Genomic DNA, 17,422 nt, shown 5'->3' with positions numbered 1-17,422 from the left:
TAAGCATACAGCTTAGTAGTAATAGGTATATCCATGCTGTAAAAATCCAAAACCAGTTTGCAAGAAAGGGAATGAGGCAGAAGGAGTCCTGTACACTGTCCCTATCATTTCATCAAAGAAAGAGCCTTTTAACACTAGAAGAGAGACAAAAGGAAAGAAGGCTGTCATTTTAGATGCAGGAAATTCCTCCTAACCTGTGGCAGAATAGCAAAGAGAAAAATATTTGTCCATGGAAAAGTAATACTACAGAGAACTATATAGCAAGTAGCTCTGTGTGGCCATTTCCCAGATTTAAAAAATGCTAGCTTTTTATCATCTTTGCTCCAGATCATTCATTCCTGCTTAAAGTGCTGCTACATGAACTGTTACCAGGCCATGGCGAGACAAAGAACAAAAATAAGAGGGCATCTTACTTTTTAAAACTAAAATTGTAACTTCAGCATCTGACTTGGGCCTGTTCATAAGTATTTATGTATGTGTGCATATGTGTGTGTACACTCACTGTCACCCAGGCTGGAATGCAGTGGTGTGATCTCGGCTCACTGAAACCTTCATTTTGTGCCAGAATGAAGTCAGCTATACCACTGAGCTCACAGTTGAGAAGAAATCTCTCACAAGACTTTGCTGATGAAGGAAGCTGTGTGTTGATTACATTCTGACATGAGTATCTTACTGTCACTGGTCCAGGTGTCATGTGCAGTTTGTGGACTGCACAGATCAGTAACTCCGCTCTAGATCTAGTTTTGTTCTTACAAAGTTGACAATTATAGTTGAAGCCTATGTATATTCATTTCACTAAGATCCCATTCTCCTCTTTTCCCTCCAAGTTAACTAGTTTATTGAAGTTGGTGTGTATTCTTTTAGGCTATACTGTATTTGCATGAGCTTACTAGCAATATAGAGTATTATTTTGTGTCAGTGGAATCCTACCATATATAGCCTTCTGAAGCTAAATTTGTTTTGCAAACATGATTTTCAAGATTTTCCTATTTTTTTAATTAAAAGAAATTTTTTTTGAGACAGAGTCTTCCTCTGTCACCCAGGCTGGAGTACAGTGGCATGATCTGGACTCACTGTAACCTCCACTTTCTGGGCTCCAGCGATCCTCCTGCCTCAGCCTCCTGTGTAGCTGGGACTACAAGCATGTGCCACCACACCTGGCTAACTTTTGTATTATTATTTGTAGAGACAGGGTCTCCCTATGTTGCCCAGGCTGGTCTCAAACTCCTGAGCTCAAGCAGTTGCTCACCTTGACCTCCCTAAGTGTCACTATTACAGGCATGAGCCACTGCCCCTGGCCAAGACTTACCTATTTTGATATATGTAGATCTGCTGTGTAGTATTGCTTTAGGAACCAGACCACATTACATGTATCTGTTCTTGTAATGATGATGGACATTTGGGTTGTTTCTGGGTTTTTGCAAATAGAAATGATACTACAGTGCATGTTCTTAGAAGCCCCCACTGTGCACACAAGTGGAAATTTATCCAGGGGAGTTTTCTAGGAGGAGAGTTGCCGAGTCAAAAGTGAAGTGATGTCTTCATTCACAAAATCTAATTAGCGTATAAACCAAACCTAGCTGTATTCTACAGTTTTTCAGGTAAATGAGGAGTGGGAAAGAATACTGTAAGTCAGGGGTCCCAAACCCCCAGGCCACAGACCATTACTAATCCGTGGCCTGTTAGGAACTAGGCCGCACAGCAGGAGGTGAGCAGCCTGTGAGTGAGCACTACCGCCTGAGCTCCGCCTCCTGTTACATCAGCGTGGCATTAGATTCTCACAGTAGCGGGAACCCCATTGTGAACTGTGCATGCGAGGGATCTAGGTTGCACGTTCCTTATGAGAATCTAATGCCTGATGCTTTGAGGTGGAACAGTTTCATCCTGAAACCATCCCCTCTTCCTGTCCTCCCATCTCATGGAAAAATTGTCTTCCATGAAATCATCCCTGGTGCCAAAAAGGTTGGGAACCATTGCTGTAAGTCAATTATTAATAAATTTGATTTTCTGGACCACACTGAGAGCTACAGGTTGGTTGTTCATCTCTCGAAGGGTTAGCTCAAAGTCTGCCCATAGTGGAAGAAATGATCTGGCAGATTGAGGGAAGTGACTCTTCTTTGGATGTGGGGCAGGGACCAGCAGGGAGAAGCCAGCCCTTCAATAAGTTTCCTTCTTTTTATGTAAACTAGAAAAAGGTCACAGACTTGATCTGAGGGGAATAAAACTGGGATTGCTGTCTCTTGTGTTTTTTGGCCTAAGAAAATCCTGTGGGCCAAAACATGGCCAGTCTTCTCTGCTGGGTTTTTCAGCAGGCCTCCCTGGAGTGGTCAGGCTGCTGCTCAGTGTTAGATGATGGAAGCTTCTTTCAGCCATCTAGCTGATGGTTTCTTTGAAGAGCTATTTAGGGAAGAAGTGGGCCCAGGTTTTATTCAAGTGAGATGTCAGGGACGTGTCCCCTGCTGGCCGGGTGGGGAACCTGAGAACGCTCTGGTGGCCAGGGTCCTGAGTGTCACCACCATGCAGCCTGCTGGGAGCACTCAGCACCTTGGCTGCAGGTGAGTCAGGCTTCAGTCTCAAACCAGCTGATAACTGAGACAGTGTTCAGTGTGCTTAATGCACTTTGTTTCACAGCCTTTTCTGTAATCTTCGGCAAAGAGTGAAGTGTTTTGAACATTCTTGAGAAAACAAGTGGCTTGGTGTGGTGGCTCACACCTGTAATCACAACACTTTGGGAGGCCGAGGTGGGTGGATCGATTGAAACCAGGTGTTCAAGAACAGTTGGGCAACATGGTGAAACTCTGTCTCTACAGAAAAATTGGCATGTATCTGTAGTCCCAGCTACTTGGGAAGCTGAGGTGGGAGGATCACTTGAACCCAGGAGGTTGAAGCTTCAGTGAACCATGATTGTACCGCTGTACTTCAGCCTGGGCAGCAGGGCGGGTGAGACCCTATCTCAAAAAAAAAAAAAGAGAGAGAGAAAAAAGAAAACAACAAGTAGAAGACAACTCAGTGAGATAAAAACTGTCAAAGAAAAAAGTAAGAGATGAAAAACTTTCATGTATGGAGCTCTTCTAAGGTTGTTGAAGAAGGCTGTGGTTTGACCATTCCCTCATACCGTGTGCCAAGTTGAATTATGGTTGGAGAATAGTCTGAGAGTGATTACTCCTATGACTAATGATCTGTTTCAGTGATTTAGGTGCTTGTTGGAGAAACATTGTGTGTATAATTTGGAATATCTGAACCACTGTGTTATGCCAGGTTATCAGAAAAAACCTTTTCGATGGTTCCCACCTGGGAAGTCACTGGTATGTGGGATATGCAGGCATGTGTTTGTGTTTGTAAAATATTATTTTTATTTTTATTTAATCAGCTGTCAAAGCTTGAAAAACAGCAGCAGAGGAAAGAAAAGACCAGAGCTAAGGGGCCTTCTGAATCAAGCAAGGAAAGAAACACTCCCCGAAAAGAAGACCGCAGTGCCAGCAGCGGCGCTGAGGGTGATGTGTCCTCTGAACGGGAGCCATAGCTCAGGAGGCAGAATTCAGGTAGGAGTTTCCCTGCATGGCTTCATCTTCCCACATTTTGGGGAAGCAGCAATGAATAGGAGGGAATAGCTGCTGAGGCCGAATTCATTCATTTCACAGACATTTATCCATAGCTTCCTTAAAGCCACTGCCTTCCAGGATGGAGACAAAAGTTAGTGTGTTTGTGCTTTTCATGCTGCTGATAAAGACATACCTGAGACTGGTTAATTTATAAAGATAAAGAAGTTTAATGGACTCACAGTTCCACATGGCTGGGGAGGCCTCACAATCATGGTTGAAGGTGAAAGGCACGTTTTACATGGTGGCAGGCAAGATAATATGAGTCAAGCGAAAAGGGTTTCCCCTTATAAAGCCATCAGATCCTGTGAGACTTGCTCACTACCACGAGAACAGTATGTGGGAAACTGTACGCATGATTCAGTTACCTCCCACCCAGACCCTCATCTTGAATTGTAGCTCCCATTCAGTTACCTCCCACCCGGACCCTCATCTTGAATTGTAGCTCCCATTCAGTTACCTCCCACCCGGACCCTCATCTTGAATTGTAGCTCCCATTCAGTTACATCCCACCCGGACCCTCATCTTGAATTATAGCTCCCATAATTCCCATGTATGTATTCCTACGTGGGAATGATAGGAGCTACAATTCAAGATGAGATTTGGGTGGCGACACAGCCAAATCATATCAGTTAGCAAATAAGATTGTAGTTTATTCATTGAGATGCATGAGGATGGTGTATCCACAGGTCTGGGGTGCTCACCTGGTGTTAGAAACTGTGTGTGCCACCTTCCCTAGGTGCCTGTTCTAGTTCGCAGCTGCTGCTGTGATTGCCTGTGCAGAGCACTTGTGGATGCGGAGTCCCGACACTGATGCACGGAGTCTGCCCATGCTCCTACATCTCCCTGCCTGATCTCAGCCGCTCCAGCGAAGAGCACTGCCATCTCAGCGGCCTCCTCTCATTGCTGCCTGCCTCACATTCCACCATCCTTCACAGTGCCCCATGTGGCTCTGCTGGTTTACTTTTCCTAAAATGACATTTTATTCTTGTGGCTCACTGTAATATTGTGGCTCACTGTAGCACAGAGTCCACCTCCTTGTCTGAACATCAGAGGCCTTGAAAATGTGATGCCACCATCTGATGACACTAGTTCCTCCCCTCAGGGAATCTGTTTATTTTTCCAGGCACTGGACCAAATACTGGGTGCAGATTTGAGGTCCTGTGACCCAGGACCTGTCACAGGGAGGTCACAGGCTGAGGGAGAAGCATAGGAACAGTTACGCTGCAGCACAGTGCATGCGGCAGGAGTGTGAACAGGTGTGGGGTAGAGACGGGAGGTCAAGGGAGGCCCCTCAGAGGCTTGGAACCAGACCTGGAAGGACAGGTGGCAGTGGGGAGGAAGATGAGGGGCAGGGACAGGGGAGGGCTACCTAAGCTGAGAGAAGAGCAGTGCAAATGCTGTCTGGGGGCTGGGGAACAAGGGCAGGAGAGTTTGGGAATGGAGGAATTGCAGAATGGCAGGAACATTGAGTGCCAAGTGGCATGAGAGGGCAGGGGACATCTCTGAAATTAGAGAAATAGGAGGTCTGGATTGTATAGGGTCTGGTATGCAACTCTGAGGAACTTGGATTTTACAGGTTTTAAGTGTACAAGTGACATCATCAGATACAAAGTTTAAAAAGAGCACTCTAGCAGCCTTGAGGAGTGAGACTGGAAGCAGATAGGCCCCATTAGGAGGTGATTGCAGAAGTCTAGGGAAGAAATTATAGTGGGCATAGAGGGGAAAGAGTGGGATTGAAAGATGTAAAGGAAATAGAATCATTTCAACTTGGTGACTGGTTAGATTGGAAGAGGAGACATCCAGAATGATGAGGGAGGAAGATGGTGGTTGCTGACGGTACCTATTTTGGGCATGTTATGTTTAAGGTGCTCGTTGGCAGTCAAAGGTGATGCCAGTGGTCTGCCACGTCTGTGGCTTTTAGAGCTGGGGATCCAGGTTTTGGACGTACAGTATGGAGCCTTTAGCTCACACACTATGATTAAAACCAAGTCAGCAGAAAAGATTTATCCAGGGGACACCACACTGTGATAGAAGAACATCCAGAAGGTGGTTTTCAGCCTTCTCTCTCCCTTCTGAAAGAGAGTGAGTGTTGGAAGTATACTTGTGAAATGGCTTTTAGGATCCACAATACCAGGAACTGAGATATATTAGGCCAGGTGTGGTGGCTCACACCTGTAATCCTAGCACTTTGGGAGGCTGACAGAGGAGGATCACTTAAGACCAAGAGTTTGAAACCAGCCTAGGCAGCATGGTGAGGCCCCCATCTCTACCAAAAAAACCCCAAAACAAAAATTAGCTGAGTGTGGTGGCATATGCCTATCGTCCTAGCTACTTAGAAGGCTGAATTGGGAGAGTCACTTGAGTCCGTGAGTTGGAGGTTGCAGTGAGCCATGATTGCAGCACTGCACTCCAGCCTGAGTGATAGAGACCCTGTCTCTTAAAAACAAAAATTTTAAAAAAGATATATTAGTAATACTTGGGCACAGTGGCACCAGCTCCCAAATGGATACACAGGTGAGAGGAACAGAATGGAGTGCTCAGGAAGGGTGGATCGTTGGTTCATAGGTGGCTTTACGGGAGGGGGCTGGACAGTGAGTCCTGTTGTCCCCTTGACTATTCCCTCATCACTGCGTTTTCCTCCCAGTGTTGTGCAGGGAGAAAACAGCACTGTGGTTACCAACCTTGGCTTATGTATCTTATATATGCACGGGACACTGAAGCGTGCCTTGGAGGGAAGGGACGTCATAAAACTTCCACTCCCATCCCTCCAGAACTTCATGATGATTTGCCTCTGTGAGTGGTCAGTTTGGTCAGTTTTGGCATCACAGATGTTGATGGTGCTTCTGATTTATAATCTGTCCAGAAATCTTTAAGCCAAAGAGGTGAAATAGGCTAAGTGAAGACAGGGCACAAAGTGGCCCTTTAAGATACTTTTTCAGTTGTGCTAATTAAGTGGATCGAGCAGTAATTCAGAAACTTATCTCCATCCTTCTAATTTCTTAGTGGCAGTGAATAAGTTCTGTGGTTTTTCTTCTATTGGAAGAAAACTCATCTCTCTCAGCAGTGTTTTGTGGAAGGCAGGCAGGTAGAAGTCATGGTGCCTGGAACTGGCCCCAGCAGCCTGGGCTGGGCGGGGCAGGTGTGTTCCCTCTCCACCATGTTTCTGTGTTTTCTCAGGCTACCCTACTAGCTCACAGCAGAGCATGATGGAGAGAGTATCCCAGCACTGCTCCTGTCCCTTGAATGAGGTTCAGGGACTGACATTGGTTAGGCCAAGTTTTAGTAGTTACTTGGTCCAAAAGCAAAACTCAGATTGGACACTCCTGGGGCTCAGAGCAGCTTCCCAGCCTTAATGTGAAGCCATGGCCCCATGTCTCTCCTTCCAGTTCTGTTGAAGACTGTACTTAATAGCCTTTGCTGCAGTGAACTGGGACCTTAACAACAGGTTCAAAACAACTTGAATGTTCAGACTCCCATCATGAACTTAATGAATGAGAGAGGGAGAAACACATAAGCCCCTGTCTCCTAGCACCCAGACCCAGATTATCTAGCTAAACACACTGGCATGTGTACACACACATGCACACACACTTACACAAGTACAAATTCACGTGTGCCTTGGAGGTCTGTATTTTCAAAACAGCTTTAAAAATTCTAATACCACCTAGCTGATTCCTTCCTGAGTTACGTTATTAACCTAAAACGTTTTATAAATTAAATGTCTTGATTTTTGCTTTATATCTGATCAGTGCTTTGAGAATCTTTGGTTTAATCTATTAAGGTTATTGGGTTTTGTTACTTTTAAAATTTGTGCAAAACATAACAATTTAAAGACTTCCATTTGCTTTAGATTTGGCCTCAGCGTAATTCCTGTAGAGAATACGTCGTGGATGTTGGTGTTCTGTGGCCCCTGGGTAGCCTGGGAGTAATTTTGCTAATTCTGTGGGCAAGAAAAACACCTGAGGGTCCCATGGGCAGAGGAGGGGACAGTAACTGTGTGTGTCACAGAATGTACAGGAGAACATGCTCATAGAAGGAAAACTGAGCACGTAAAAAGAAGGGCAGGAGGTGGGCGTGAACATTTCACATTTTTTCCCAACATCTAAGTTTACAAGGGGAATTCTCATGGACTCGTAGGTATGAGTCTTGCTTCTCTCATGTTAAGGACATTTAAAAACTCATCATTTATTTCCTTCTCGGGTTAGTGCAGATTGGATAACGGAGAACTTGGGGTCAGTGGTGCTATTGTCAATCACCCAGAGCCAGCCGCAGAGGGGAGGCAGCGGGGAGAGCAGATCCCACGGGCAGTGTTTGGAAAGGAGGAGGCAGGTGTGTTTTTCCTTCCTCTTCCCTGTAAGTCAAGTTCGCTGCAGCCTTGCCATCATGGGTCCCTCTGGAAGAGGCAGGCAGAAGGGGAAGAAGAGGGTGATGGAGGGAAGTTCCTGGCTGGCCTCAGCCCTCAGGTTAAGAGACTCAGTGGGAAGGAGCAGAGGGACAGAGGAGGGGAAGCTGGAGCTTCCCCCCCCCGCCCGCCGTGTGTTCTGGCTCTGTGCTCTAGGCTGAGATCCTTGGAGTAGGGGAATGGGGGTTGGATTGCAGAAAACCTGGAAGCCGTGTGGCGGGGATTCTGGAGGGAGAGCAGTGTAGGTGGCTCCAGGGCTCCAGGAGGCAGCTGCAGCCCAGTGAGGTGGCAAAACACGGTCAGGCCTTGAGGCCTGTGAGAGTGCCGCCCAGCATTGCTGTGGGGTGGGGCAGGCTCCAGAGGGTGTTCTCTGCCCAGTGGAGAATGTGGAGGAAAGCTGTGTTGGGTCTGTTGGGCTGACTGTAGGTCCTGGACAGAAGTGGTGAGGTGAGCCTGCTGCAGAGGCCGTGAGGGGGCAGCTTCATCAGGAGGTTGGGGGTTGTGGCCTCAGCTCTTCATGGCACTGACAGTCCCTCCAGGTCTCAGCTGTGACCACCATCTGGCCTCCTGGATGAGACTTGCAGGGGCCTGTCATTAATAAGACCTGAGACTGAGAGAGACGTGCTGGTGAGAACTGAGATGAGGCCAGGTCAGCCAGAGAGGGCCTTGGGTCCCTGAGCAAGAGACACCAAACTTCAAGTAGCCCACTGTACCTCAGTGGTGCAGTGCCAGGGCCCAGGTGCTGAGCCACACCGGCCACCCTGCCACAGAGGACTCTGACGACCCAGAGTGCTGTTGACACCAAAGTGAGACGGAGCCTCTGTGTGCTCAGGAACCCCCCTGCTGCTACTCAGCGCATGGAGGCTCATGAACAAGTTTAGATTCGCCCATGAAAAGACAGAGGCTGCCGGGCGCGGTGGCTCACGCCTGTAATCCCAGCACTTTGGGAGGCCAAGGCGGGTGGATCACGAGGTCAAGAGATCCAGACCATCCTGGTCAACATGGTGAAACCCCGTCTCTACTAATACAAAAAATTAGCTGGGCATGGTGGCGCATGCCTGTAATCCCAGCTACTCGGGAGGCTGAGGCAGGAGAATTGCCTGATCCCAGGAGGCGGAGGTTGCGGTGAGCCGAGATCGCGCCATTGCACTCCAGCCTGGGTAACAAGAGGCTGTGTTTTGTTTATACCATTGTATATGGTACTGTCTGGGTTTGGGACAAAGCACACAAGAAGAATCATTTATTGATGGTTTACCATAGGCTTCCAGTTGCACTTCTTTATATCAGAGTCAGCAGTGACAGTATCAGGCATGAACAGATGTCCAGGCAGGGAGGAGTCCTTCGGAGCCACCCATAACTAGCCGAGGACCAGAGCGGGGCTGGGTGCTCCTGCTTCCAAGAATTTAGCCATGTTTATGGATTTGAAGACCCTAAACAGGACCAGAGCCAAGTGACAACTGGTATTCCAATGATATATTTGGTTTTTTTGTTGTTGTCACTGCTGATGAAATTTGTCATTCCAGTAGGCCACAAAATCAGCACCAAATATTCAGATATCTATGAGAGGTGACTTAAATAGTGACAGACAGAAGGTGACCCTGGCATTTGTTTTGTTCCCCAGAATAACAGCAGCCACCTCACTATCAAGGGAGGAGCACTTTTCATTTGCTTTTTTTTAAAAACGGAAAGAGCACTAGGGAATCTGGCAGGCCCTAAGGGGAGCAACTTTGAGTTTCCAAGGCATGAGAGAGAAAGAAAAGGCAAAAGAAAATGGAAAGAGAAGCTGCATAATCTTGGGCATATTTTTCTTTGAAAATGATTCAAAACCCTTCACGGTTCAGAAGACATTCCCAGGGCGTCGACGTTTCTCTATTGCATTGCAAATGCTGCTTCTTATTTTACCAAGTGGACATTAAACTACTAAAATTAACTGTGTTTTTGTCCTCTGTCTCAATCCTTCAGGCTCTCTCACCTTGCTGGGAGGATTCGAGATTTTCTATGAGGATGCAGGTCTATTATTTCTCCCTTTCTGGCCACCGCTAAAGGCACTAGGGCCACCTCTCACTAAAAGAATGTGGTTTCTGATTTGATTGCAGCGTCAAGTATCGCCTCATTTGCATATTGACTTAGCTGCTGCAATTAGGGTGTGAGAGGAGCATGCTCCTGACCAGCACCCCACATTTCTGTCCTCAAATGGCAACACACTTGAAACCAAACAAGGAAAGTGTTTTGGAAACTGCCATCTGTTGGCTTTTTCAATGTGACCTTTGTCTGAATAGCAAGATGTGTCCCAGCTGAGCACACTTCCTCCTAATGAGCTAGAGTAGCCAAGTGTGTGTGTGTGTGTGTGTGTGTGTGTGTATGTGTGTGTGTTTTCTGCTGAAAGGGTATTCAGTCCCTTTTCACTGTTCTTTTCGCCATATAAGGTAGGACTCTTCTCATTCTCACAGCTTCACTTTGCTTCTCTATATAAACATCTGTACCACATTCTCAAGTCCATGTGCTGATATTTCATGGTATAAAACTAGCTGTGTCTCGGGGGTAGTGTTTTTATCTTTTTTTTTTTGACTTAAAACAATTTTTTTTAGTGGTTGCTCTGGAGTTTACAATTACATTTTTAACTAGTCTAAGTCTACCTTCAAATGACACTCTACTACTTCACCTGTAACAGGCACCTTATAACAACAGCATATTCCCAGCGACATTGCTGTCATTCATTTTACTTTACATATGTGATTATCACCCAATACATTCTCACTATCATTACGTTAAATAGTCTTTTTTTTTTTGAGATGGAGTCTCACTCTGTCACCCAGGCTGGAGTGCGGTATGCAATCTCCACTCACTGCAACCTCTGCCTCCTGGGTTCAAGCAATTCTCATGCCTCAGCCTCCTGAGTAGCTGAGATTAAAGGTATGGACCACCATGCCTGGCCAAGTTTTGTATTTTTTGTAGAGACGGGGTTTCACCATGTTGGTGAGGCTGCTTTTAAACTGGTGACCTCAAGTGATCCACACACCTCAGCCTCCCACAGTGCTGGGATTATAGGAGTGAGCCACCATGCCCGGCCTTTCCTTCGTTTTTGAAGGATAATTTTGCTGGTATAGGCTTCTAGACTGGTAGTTTTTTTGTTTGTTTTTGTTTTTTTTAATTTGCCTTTTTTAAAAACAGAAAGAGCCCTAGAAGCCTCACAGCCCTAGAGGAGCAGCTTTGAGTTTCCAAGGCATGAGAGAGAGGAAGGAAATATTTAAATATTTTCAATATTTAAATTTTTATTCCTCTCTCTCCTTGTTTGCAGTTTCTTATGAAAAGTCCCCTGTAATTCTCATTCTTATTGCTCTGTAGGGAAGGTGGGTTTTCCTCATCTTGCCCCCAGCCCCCAGCTTCTTCAAAAATTTTTCTTTGTTTTTTTGCAGTTTGGATATGACATACCTTGGTGTGGTTCTTGCTTGGTGTTTTCTGAACTTCTTGGATCTGTGATTTGATGTCTGTTATTAAGTTTGGAAAGTTCTTGGCCATTAATACTTCAATACCTCTAGCTTCTTTCATAATTTCCTCTCTGTTCTCTCTTCTCCTTTAGGCATTCCAAATATATATATATGTATATATCATATATATATGTTTTATGTATATATATAAATATATATGTAACATATATACATGTGTTAAATCTTCTGTAATAGCTCTACAATCTTGGATAGTCTGTTCTTTTTTTCTCATTCTTTTTCTCTTTGTTTTTTGGTTGGGAAAGTTTGTAATGACCTATCTTCAAGTTCACTGATTCTTCCTTGACTGTGTCCAGTTTGTTCATGAGCCTATCAAAGGCATTCTTCATTTCTGTTACAGTGTTTCTGATTTCTATTATTTCTTTTTGTTTCTTTCTTGGAGTTTCCATCTCTCTGCTTACATTACCTATCTGTTCTTGCATATCGTTTACTTTTTTCATTAGAGTTCTTAACATATTAATCATAGTTTTAGAAAGTTGCCTGTCTGGTAATTCCAACATCTGTGTCATAGCTGAATCTCATTCTGAGGATCTTTTTGGGTCTTCGGACCTTGAATCTGTAAATGTATGCCTTTCAATACATTTTGGAAATTTTAAGTAATGTCTCTTAAAATATTTTTGTCTGCCCCATTCTTCCTCTTCTTACCTGGAGGTTATTTTTCCCAAACCTTAAGTGCCATTCTGGTTTTTTGTTATTCATGAGGTTGGTTTGCTTCCTCACTGATGCAGAGTAGGCATATTATGTTACTTTACCAGCAGTGGAGCTGGATTTTTGCCGTGCCCAAGCTTCCACATCCATTACCTTATTTATTAGAAAATAAATTGGCAAGAAACTGGCCATGATTAGTGATTCTGTCTCTTGCTAAGGTGCAGAGCTAGGCTTACAAATGGAGTGTGCCATCTAATACAGTAAGTACTAGCTGCATGTGGATATTTAGTTGTAAATTAAAATTAAATAAAATTTAAAATTCACTTTCTCAGTCACAGTAGCCATATTTCAAGTGTTCACTAGCTACATACAGCTAGTGGCTGTTATTCTATCATTGCAGAAAATTCAACTAAACAGCACCAACTTACAGGGATCAAGTTATGATTTTGATACTATCATCTGAACCACTTTAAGTTCTGTAAGACTGACACTGACTGGGTGCAGTGGCTCATGACTGTAATCCCAGCACTTTGGGAGGCCAACGTGGGCGGATCACCTGAGGTCAGGAGTTCAAGACCAGCCATGGCCAACATGGCAAAACCCCATCTCTACTAAAAATACAAAAATTAGCTGGATGTGGTGGTGGGCACCTGTAATCCCAGTTACTCAAGAGGCTGAGACAGGAGAATCACTTGAACCTGGGAGGTGGAGGTTGTGGTGGCGCCACTGCACTCGAGCCTGGGCAACAGAGTAAGACTCTGTCTCAAAAAAAAAAAAGACTGACATCTTTATATATGAATATGAACAATATACATGAGAAATTATAGATTAGAGAATAAGTTAAAGCCAAAAAATAAAAGCAAATTGCTGTCAGAGTTCGTTCCTACTGCTTTCAGGTAACATCAGTTTTTTTTCCCATGCTTGTTTTATAGCATTGCATTAAGCTTTCCATTCATAATTAGAAAATAATTCTTTGCGTCTTCTCATCTGTGAAGTCAGGACCATCAGCTCGCAAACAAAGGAAGAGATTCTCTGCTTTGACAGTTCAGTGGTGGGAGCTTGCTGGAGTCTAACAGTGCTAGAAGGTCAGAATGAAGCCTGCATTGATAACTTCCCAGCAGCTCATGTTTTTCCATAAAACAGCCTTCCTTTTCTAGGTAAATGAATTCCAATGTGATTACCAGCTAAGACCTGAAAGAAAAGGTTAAAAAAAAAATTCTTAGTTGTTTTAGCAGTGACTTGGAGAACAGGTCTGTGGCATGTGTGTGTTCTAAGTCTAGAACTTGCATCCTGTGGTTGCTTAAATGGCCTGAAGCCAGAAGCAGGTCAGCTGGAAGTCAGCGTCCTTGTGGGATTCAGTGTTTACATGGGCTTTGAAGGGACTCATTTCTTCTGCTCCTGGGCTGGCCTCCCTGGAGATGTTCTTCACTGTCCCTTGTGGTTGATGGCAGTAAAAGGGAACTACTTCAACAGGTGGAGGAAACTGGTGGTTCCCCTAGCTTCTTTCATAAGACTATGAAATTGTGGTGCTAAGTTACCAGGCACCTCTTACTACTGCCTGTCAGGTGTCCTGAGCCCCCGGGTCATGTCTGTCTTCAGTAGCTCATGTGACACACATGCATTTGGAAATAGACATCATCCCTTAAATAGCTCTTAGAGGGAGGCATATTACCCCTTATCCATGGTTTCTGAATTTCAAACCTCAATGGACCACCCTTTTCTGGAGAACCACGTGTTCAGCTTGGACAGGACTTCTGCTCAGAGCTTCTAATTTGACAGATGGACCTCACAGATAGCTCACTCCCACCTTCCACATTCAGGCTTCCAGCTGTGTGAGCTGCATGGTCTCCAGCTACTCTTGGTTGGTGGCCAGCAACCTGGCTCCTGGGTTATTCTATAGTTCAAGAAAATAGGAAGAGACGTTTTTAGGAAGCAAGACTGGAAATAGAGAGCAACGTCTATTGGCCAATCCGTGTACTGTGGTGGGCAGTGGCTTTCAGCTGGAACAGTGTCCACTGCTGGCTAAAAATCTCTTGCATGCAGTTTGCAAATCACTGATGATACTAACATTGATCTTATGAGTAGGCCTGCCCATTAGTGTTCCTGGTAGTAGTACCATTAGTTCTAAAGACATACCTAATGGTTAGTCCTTCAGGTTAGATGATTTATAAAGTTCCTTTGCCTAGGAAGTTTACCTAAAAACTTTGAGAGCCTATTGGCCAAAACCTCTCAGGATCCCTTCCAGTTCTATGTTTCTCTAGTTGGGAATAGAAATTCCTAAACCATCTTCCTCATATAAAATTTCTTTTGAAAGCCATTTTTATTACAAAGTTAATGTTCATTCACAGAAAATATAAAAAATGCCAAACTGTCCAAAGAAGAACATAAAAATCACCTGCCATTCTATCATTCTATGATAATTATTATTAACATAGTGCTTTGGAATAGTTTTTCTAAACAGATAATTTTACATCTATTTCTCTAATTTTGCAAAGTTGGAGACGTACTGTATATATACAGCGTCACCTGCTTTTTATCATTTAACAGAATATCTTGAACATTTTTCTAGGTCATTCTTTTACTGTAAGCTTTATAATTTTCATCTGCACATCAAACATTTGAAGGCTAAATTTATTATCTCAGTGCATTAAAAATGTAGAATATTATAAAATATTTAATTGAAGTAAATATAAAAGAAAAATACATTCAACCAGGATCCCAAAGCTCATCTTAAGTTCAAAAACAAAGATTTTAATCTGTGCCAAGAAGATAGAGTTTCTCAAAGATCAATGTGGGGAACAATTCCAGAATTTCAGTTATCGGTATTGAGGGTGGAGAAAGAAGTATGAATAGTCTCCAGGTCCTTAATTTGGGTTAACATCATCAATACAGTATGAGAACAAATGGGTTGTTTCTATTAACTAAAAACTGAAAGTAATATGGGCCCCAGGAATGATGTCTGTTCTCCACCTGCTGGTGGTCTTTTAGAAAGCTCTTAGGAAGGTGAGCAGGACTCTTACAGGTGGGTTTGGGAGTAAGGGGGTAGACTTGGAGATAATTTCAATCCTTTTTATGGTGGCAGGTAGAGCCGCAGAGCATGGGCTAGCTGTCAGCTTGTCTTTCTCATGTGTGCACAGGGACTTCACTATCCAGCTAGGCAGAGCAGTGAGGGCTGTTAGTCTATGGAAGCATCTGCTTATGATACGACCCTTTCTTAGGAAGGTGGCCTACACTGAGCTTATCAGGAAGCACATCCATGGAGGTGGCACTGCCATGGCATACTGACTGATTTGCTTTTACTGAAGTCCATCCAATTAGAATCCAGATCTGAGGGAATAGAAACTGGCCTTTTAGGTTTTAGATTTAACATTTGGATGACAAATGACATGTCACAGATCTTGGCAATATTAGCTGGTTTTTGTTAAAGCTTTAGAATTACAAAAGGAAACCTGAGACATGGCCATTTGTATCAAAGAGCCAAGCATCCTTTGAGTAGTATTTAAAATATCCCAAGACTAGCATTTAGTTTATTCCCTGTCCCTGCCCTTCCTTAAGCTCCCCATCCCTCTACCTCCCTCATTGTTAAAGGATTTGGAAATGAAGCTTTTATATCTGTTTTCAAGGAATGTGTCCATTTCATCTATGCTGTCTAATTTGTGAGCATGAAGTTGCTCATGATATATTCTTCTTATCTTTTTAATGTCTGTAGTGTCTGTACTGATGTTGCCTGTTTGATTCCTGATATTGATAATTTGTGTCTTCTCAATTTTCTGAGTAAGTCTGGCCAGAGACTTACCTATTTTATTGATCTTTTTATTTTTTTTTTTTCTCTTGCCTTTTTCTGTTTGAAATTTCATCAGTTTCTGCTCCCTATTATTCTCTTGCTTCTGCTTGTTTTGGGTTACTTTGCTTTTATTCTTTAATTTCTTAAGTTAGAAACCCAGATTATTGATTTGATAACATTTTTCTTTTCTAATATAAGCATTCATTGCTGTGAATTTTCCTCTAAGCCCTGCCTTAGGTGAATATCACAAATTATGATACGTTGTGTTTCAGGTGACTTCTCTTTGATGCAAAAGCCATTTGGAAGTATGTTCAGATATTTGACTTGGTGTCTTTTGCTCTAAGAATGGAGTTGTAATGAACTGGAGACTCTGGGGAGAAGGTATTTGCGTCTATACATGGCAGCATGGCAGGTTTTTCAGTGAAGTGATACACTGATGCTGGTGTCACCGTATGAGCTTGAAAGCGTATCTTCAGCTGTTTTGTTACTCTTATTTGCCTATGCTAAAAGAATCTGAAGGCAAATATTGGAATCCTTTTTATTAAAATGTCTTCTCTTTGGCCTTTTTAGTGTGTTATCATTGGGCAGAACTGGATCCTGAAAAATTCAAGATGCTAAGCACCTACACTACTTTAAGAATTTGGAACTGAAACATGAAGAGGAAGACAGAAATAAGAAGTCGGTAACCTGAATAGCTCTGCAAAAAAACACCAAAGGACCGTTTTACCATTTCTGTTGTTGCTGTGATGAAACGAGGCAGAGGGCACTGCTGGTGGGTTGGGGGAGGGGCGCACGTGGTAGAAGGCGTGCACTCGTGCCTCCCCCACAAAAAGGCTCTGTTGGTTTCTGCCACATCTTGGCTTGCTTTTGGAACGGGCTGGCCCAGCATCATTTGTCATCAAGTCCACCGTGGTGTATTCTGCGTGTCCATGGCAGGGGGTTCTCCAACACACTCACACTGTCCATGTTCTTTCTACTGCTGATTCATAAGCCAGGGTCCGTGTTGAGATGTCAAGAGAGCAATCATCAGTGCTAATGTATTGTGTGAGACCTTTGCATCTTGTAAATTTTCTCTTTTTTCTAAAAATAATAAAATCCTAAATCTCAACAAACCACTATTTATTATCAAACAAATTCTGCTGTGTTTCTGCATAACGATGATGTCCATAGAAATGCAATGCATCTGACCTCTGTGTGTAGCTGCACTTCTTTTCAAATAACCCTCTTGCAAGAGGCCTTCTCTGACTGGCCCACACAGGCTCCTGAGTCCAGGTGGGAACCTGTCCATCCAGTTTACAATTGATGACATTGTACTTGGAAATGAGATGTCAGGAAAAGGGAGTGTGGGTTGGAAGGGAGTCCAGTTTCAGAATGGCCACACTGTTCGGACTGAGACCAAGTGTGGAGCCACATCTGGTGTATCCACCTTTGGAAGGTGGAGAAAGACTTCAGCATGGCAGGCGGTGCAGATATCCTTTAT

General features: G+C 43.9%; 1 protein-coding gene across 1 annotated transcript in view; it reads left to right on the top strand.

The window, feature by feature from the left end:
* Positions 1 to 17,058, top strand: part of DTD1 (D-aminoacyl-tRNA deacylase 1) — a 158,009-nt gene extending 140,951 nt beyond the window's left edge. Inside the window, exons 5-6 of the mRNA XM_012474555.3 lie at positions 3,371 to 3,542; positions 16,513 to 17,058. Coding sequence (XP_012329978.1) covers positions 3,371 to 3,523 — 153 coding nt within the window. The 3' untranslated portion in view covers positions 3,524 to 3,542; positions 16,513 to 17,058. The remainder of the gene's footprint in view (positions 1 to 3,370; positions 3,543 to 16,512) is intronic.
* The last annotated feature ends 364 nt before the right edge of the window (positions 17,059 to 17,422 follow it).

Source organism: Aotus nancymaae, unplaced genomic scaffold (genome assembly GCF_030222135.1).
Source record: "Aotus nancymaae isolate 86718 unplaced genomic scaffold, 86718_ANA_hifiasm-v0.15.2.pri h1tg000001l, whole genome shotgun sequence".
Taxonomy (NCBI): domain Eukaryota; kingdom Metazoa; phylum Chordata; class Mammalia; order Primates; family Aotidae; genus Aotus; species Aotus nancymaae.
The sequence above is the reverse complement of the archived record's forward strand: the minus strand, read 5'-3'. Positions and strand labels throughout refer to the sequence as shown.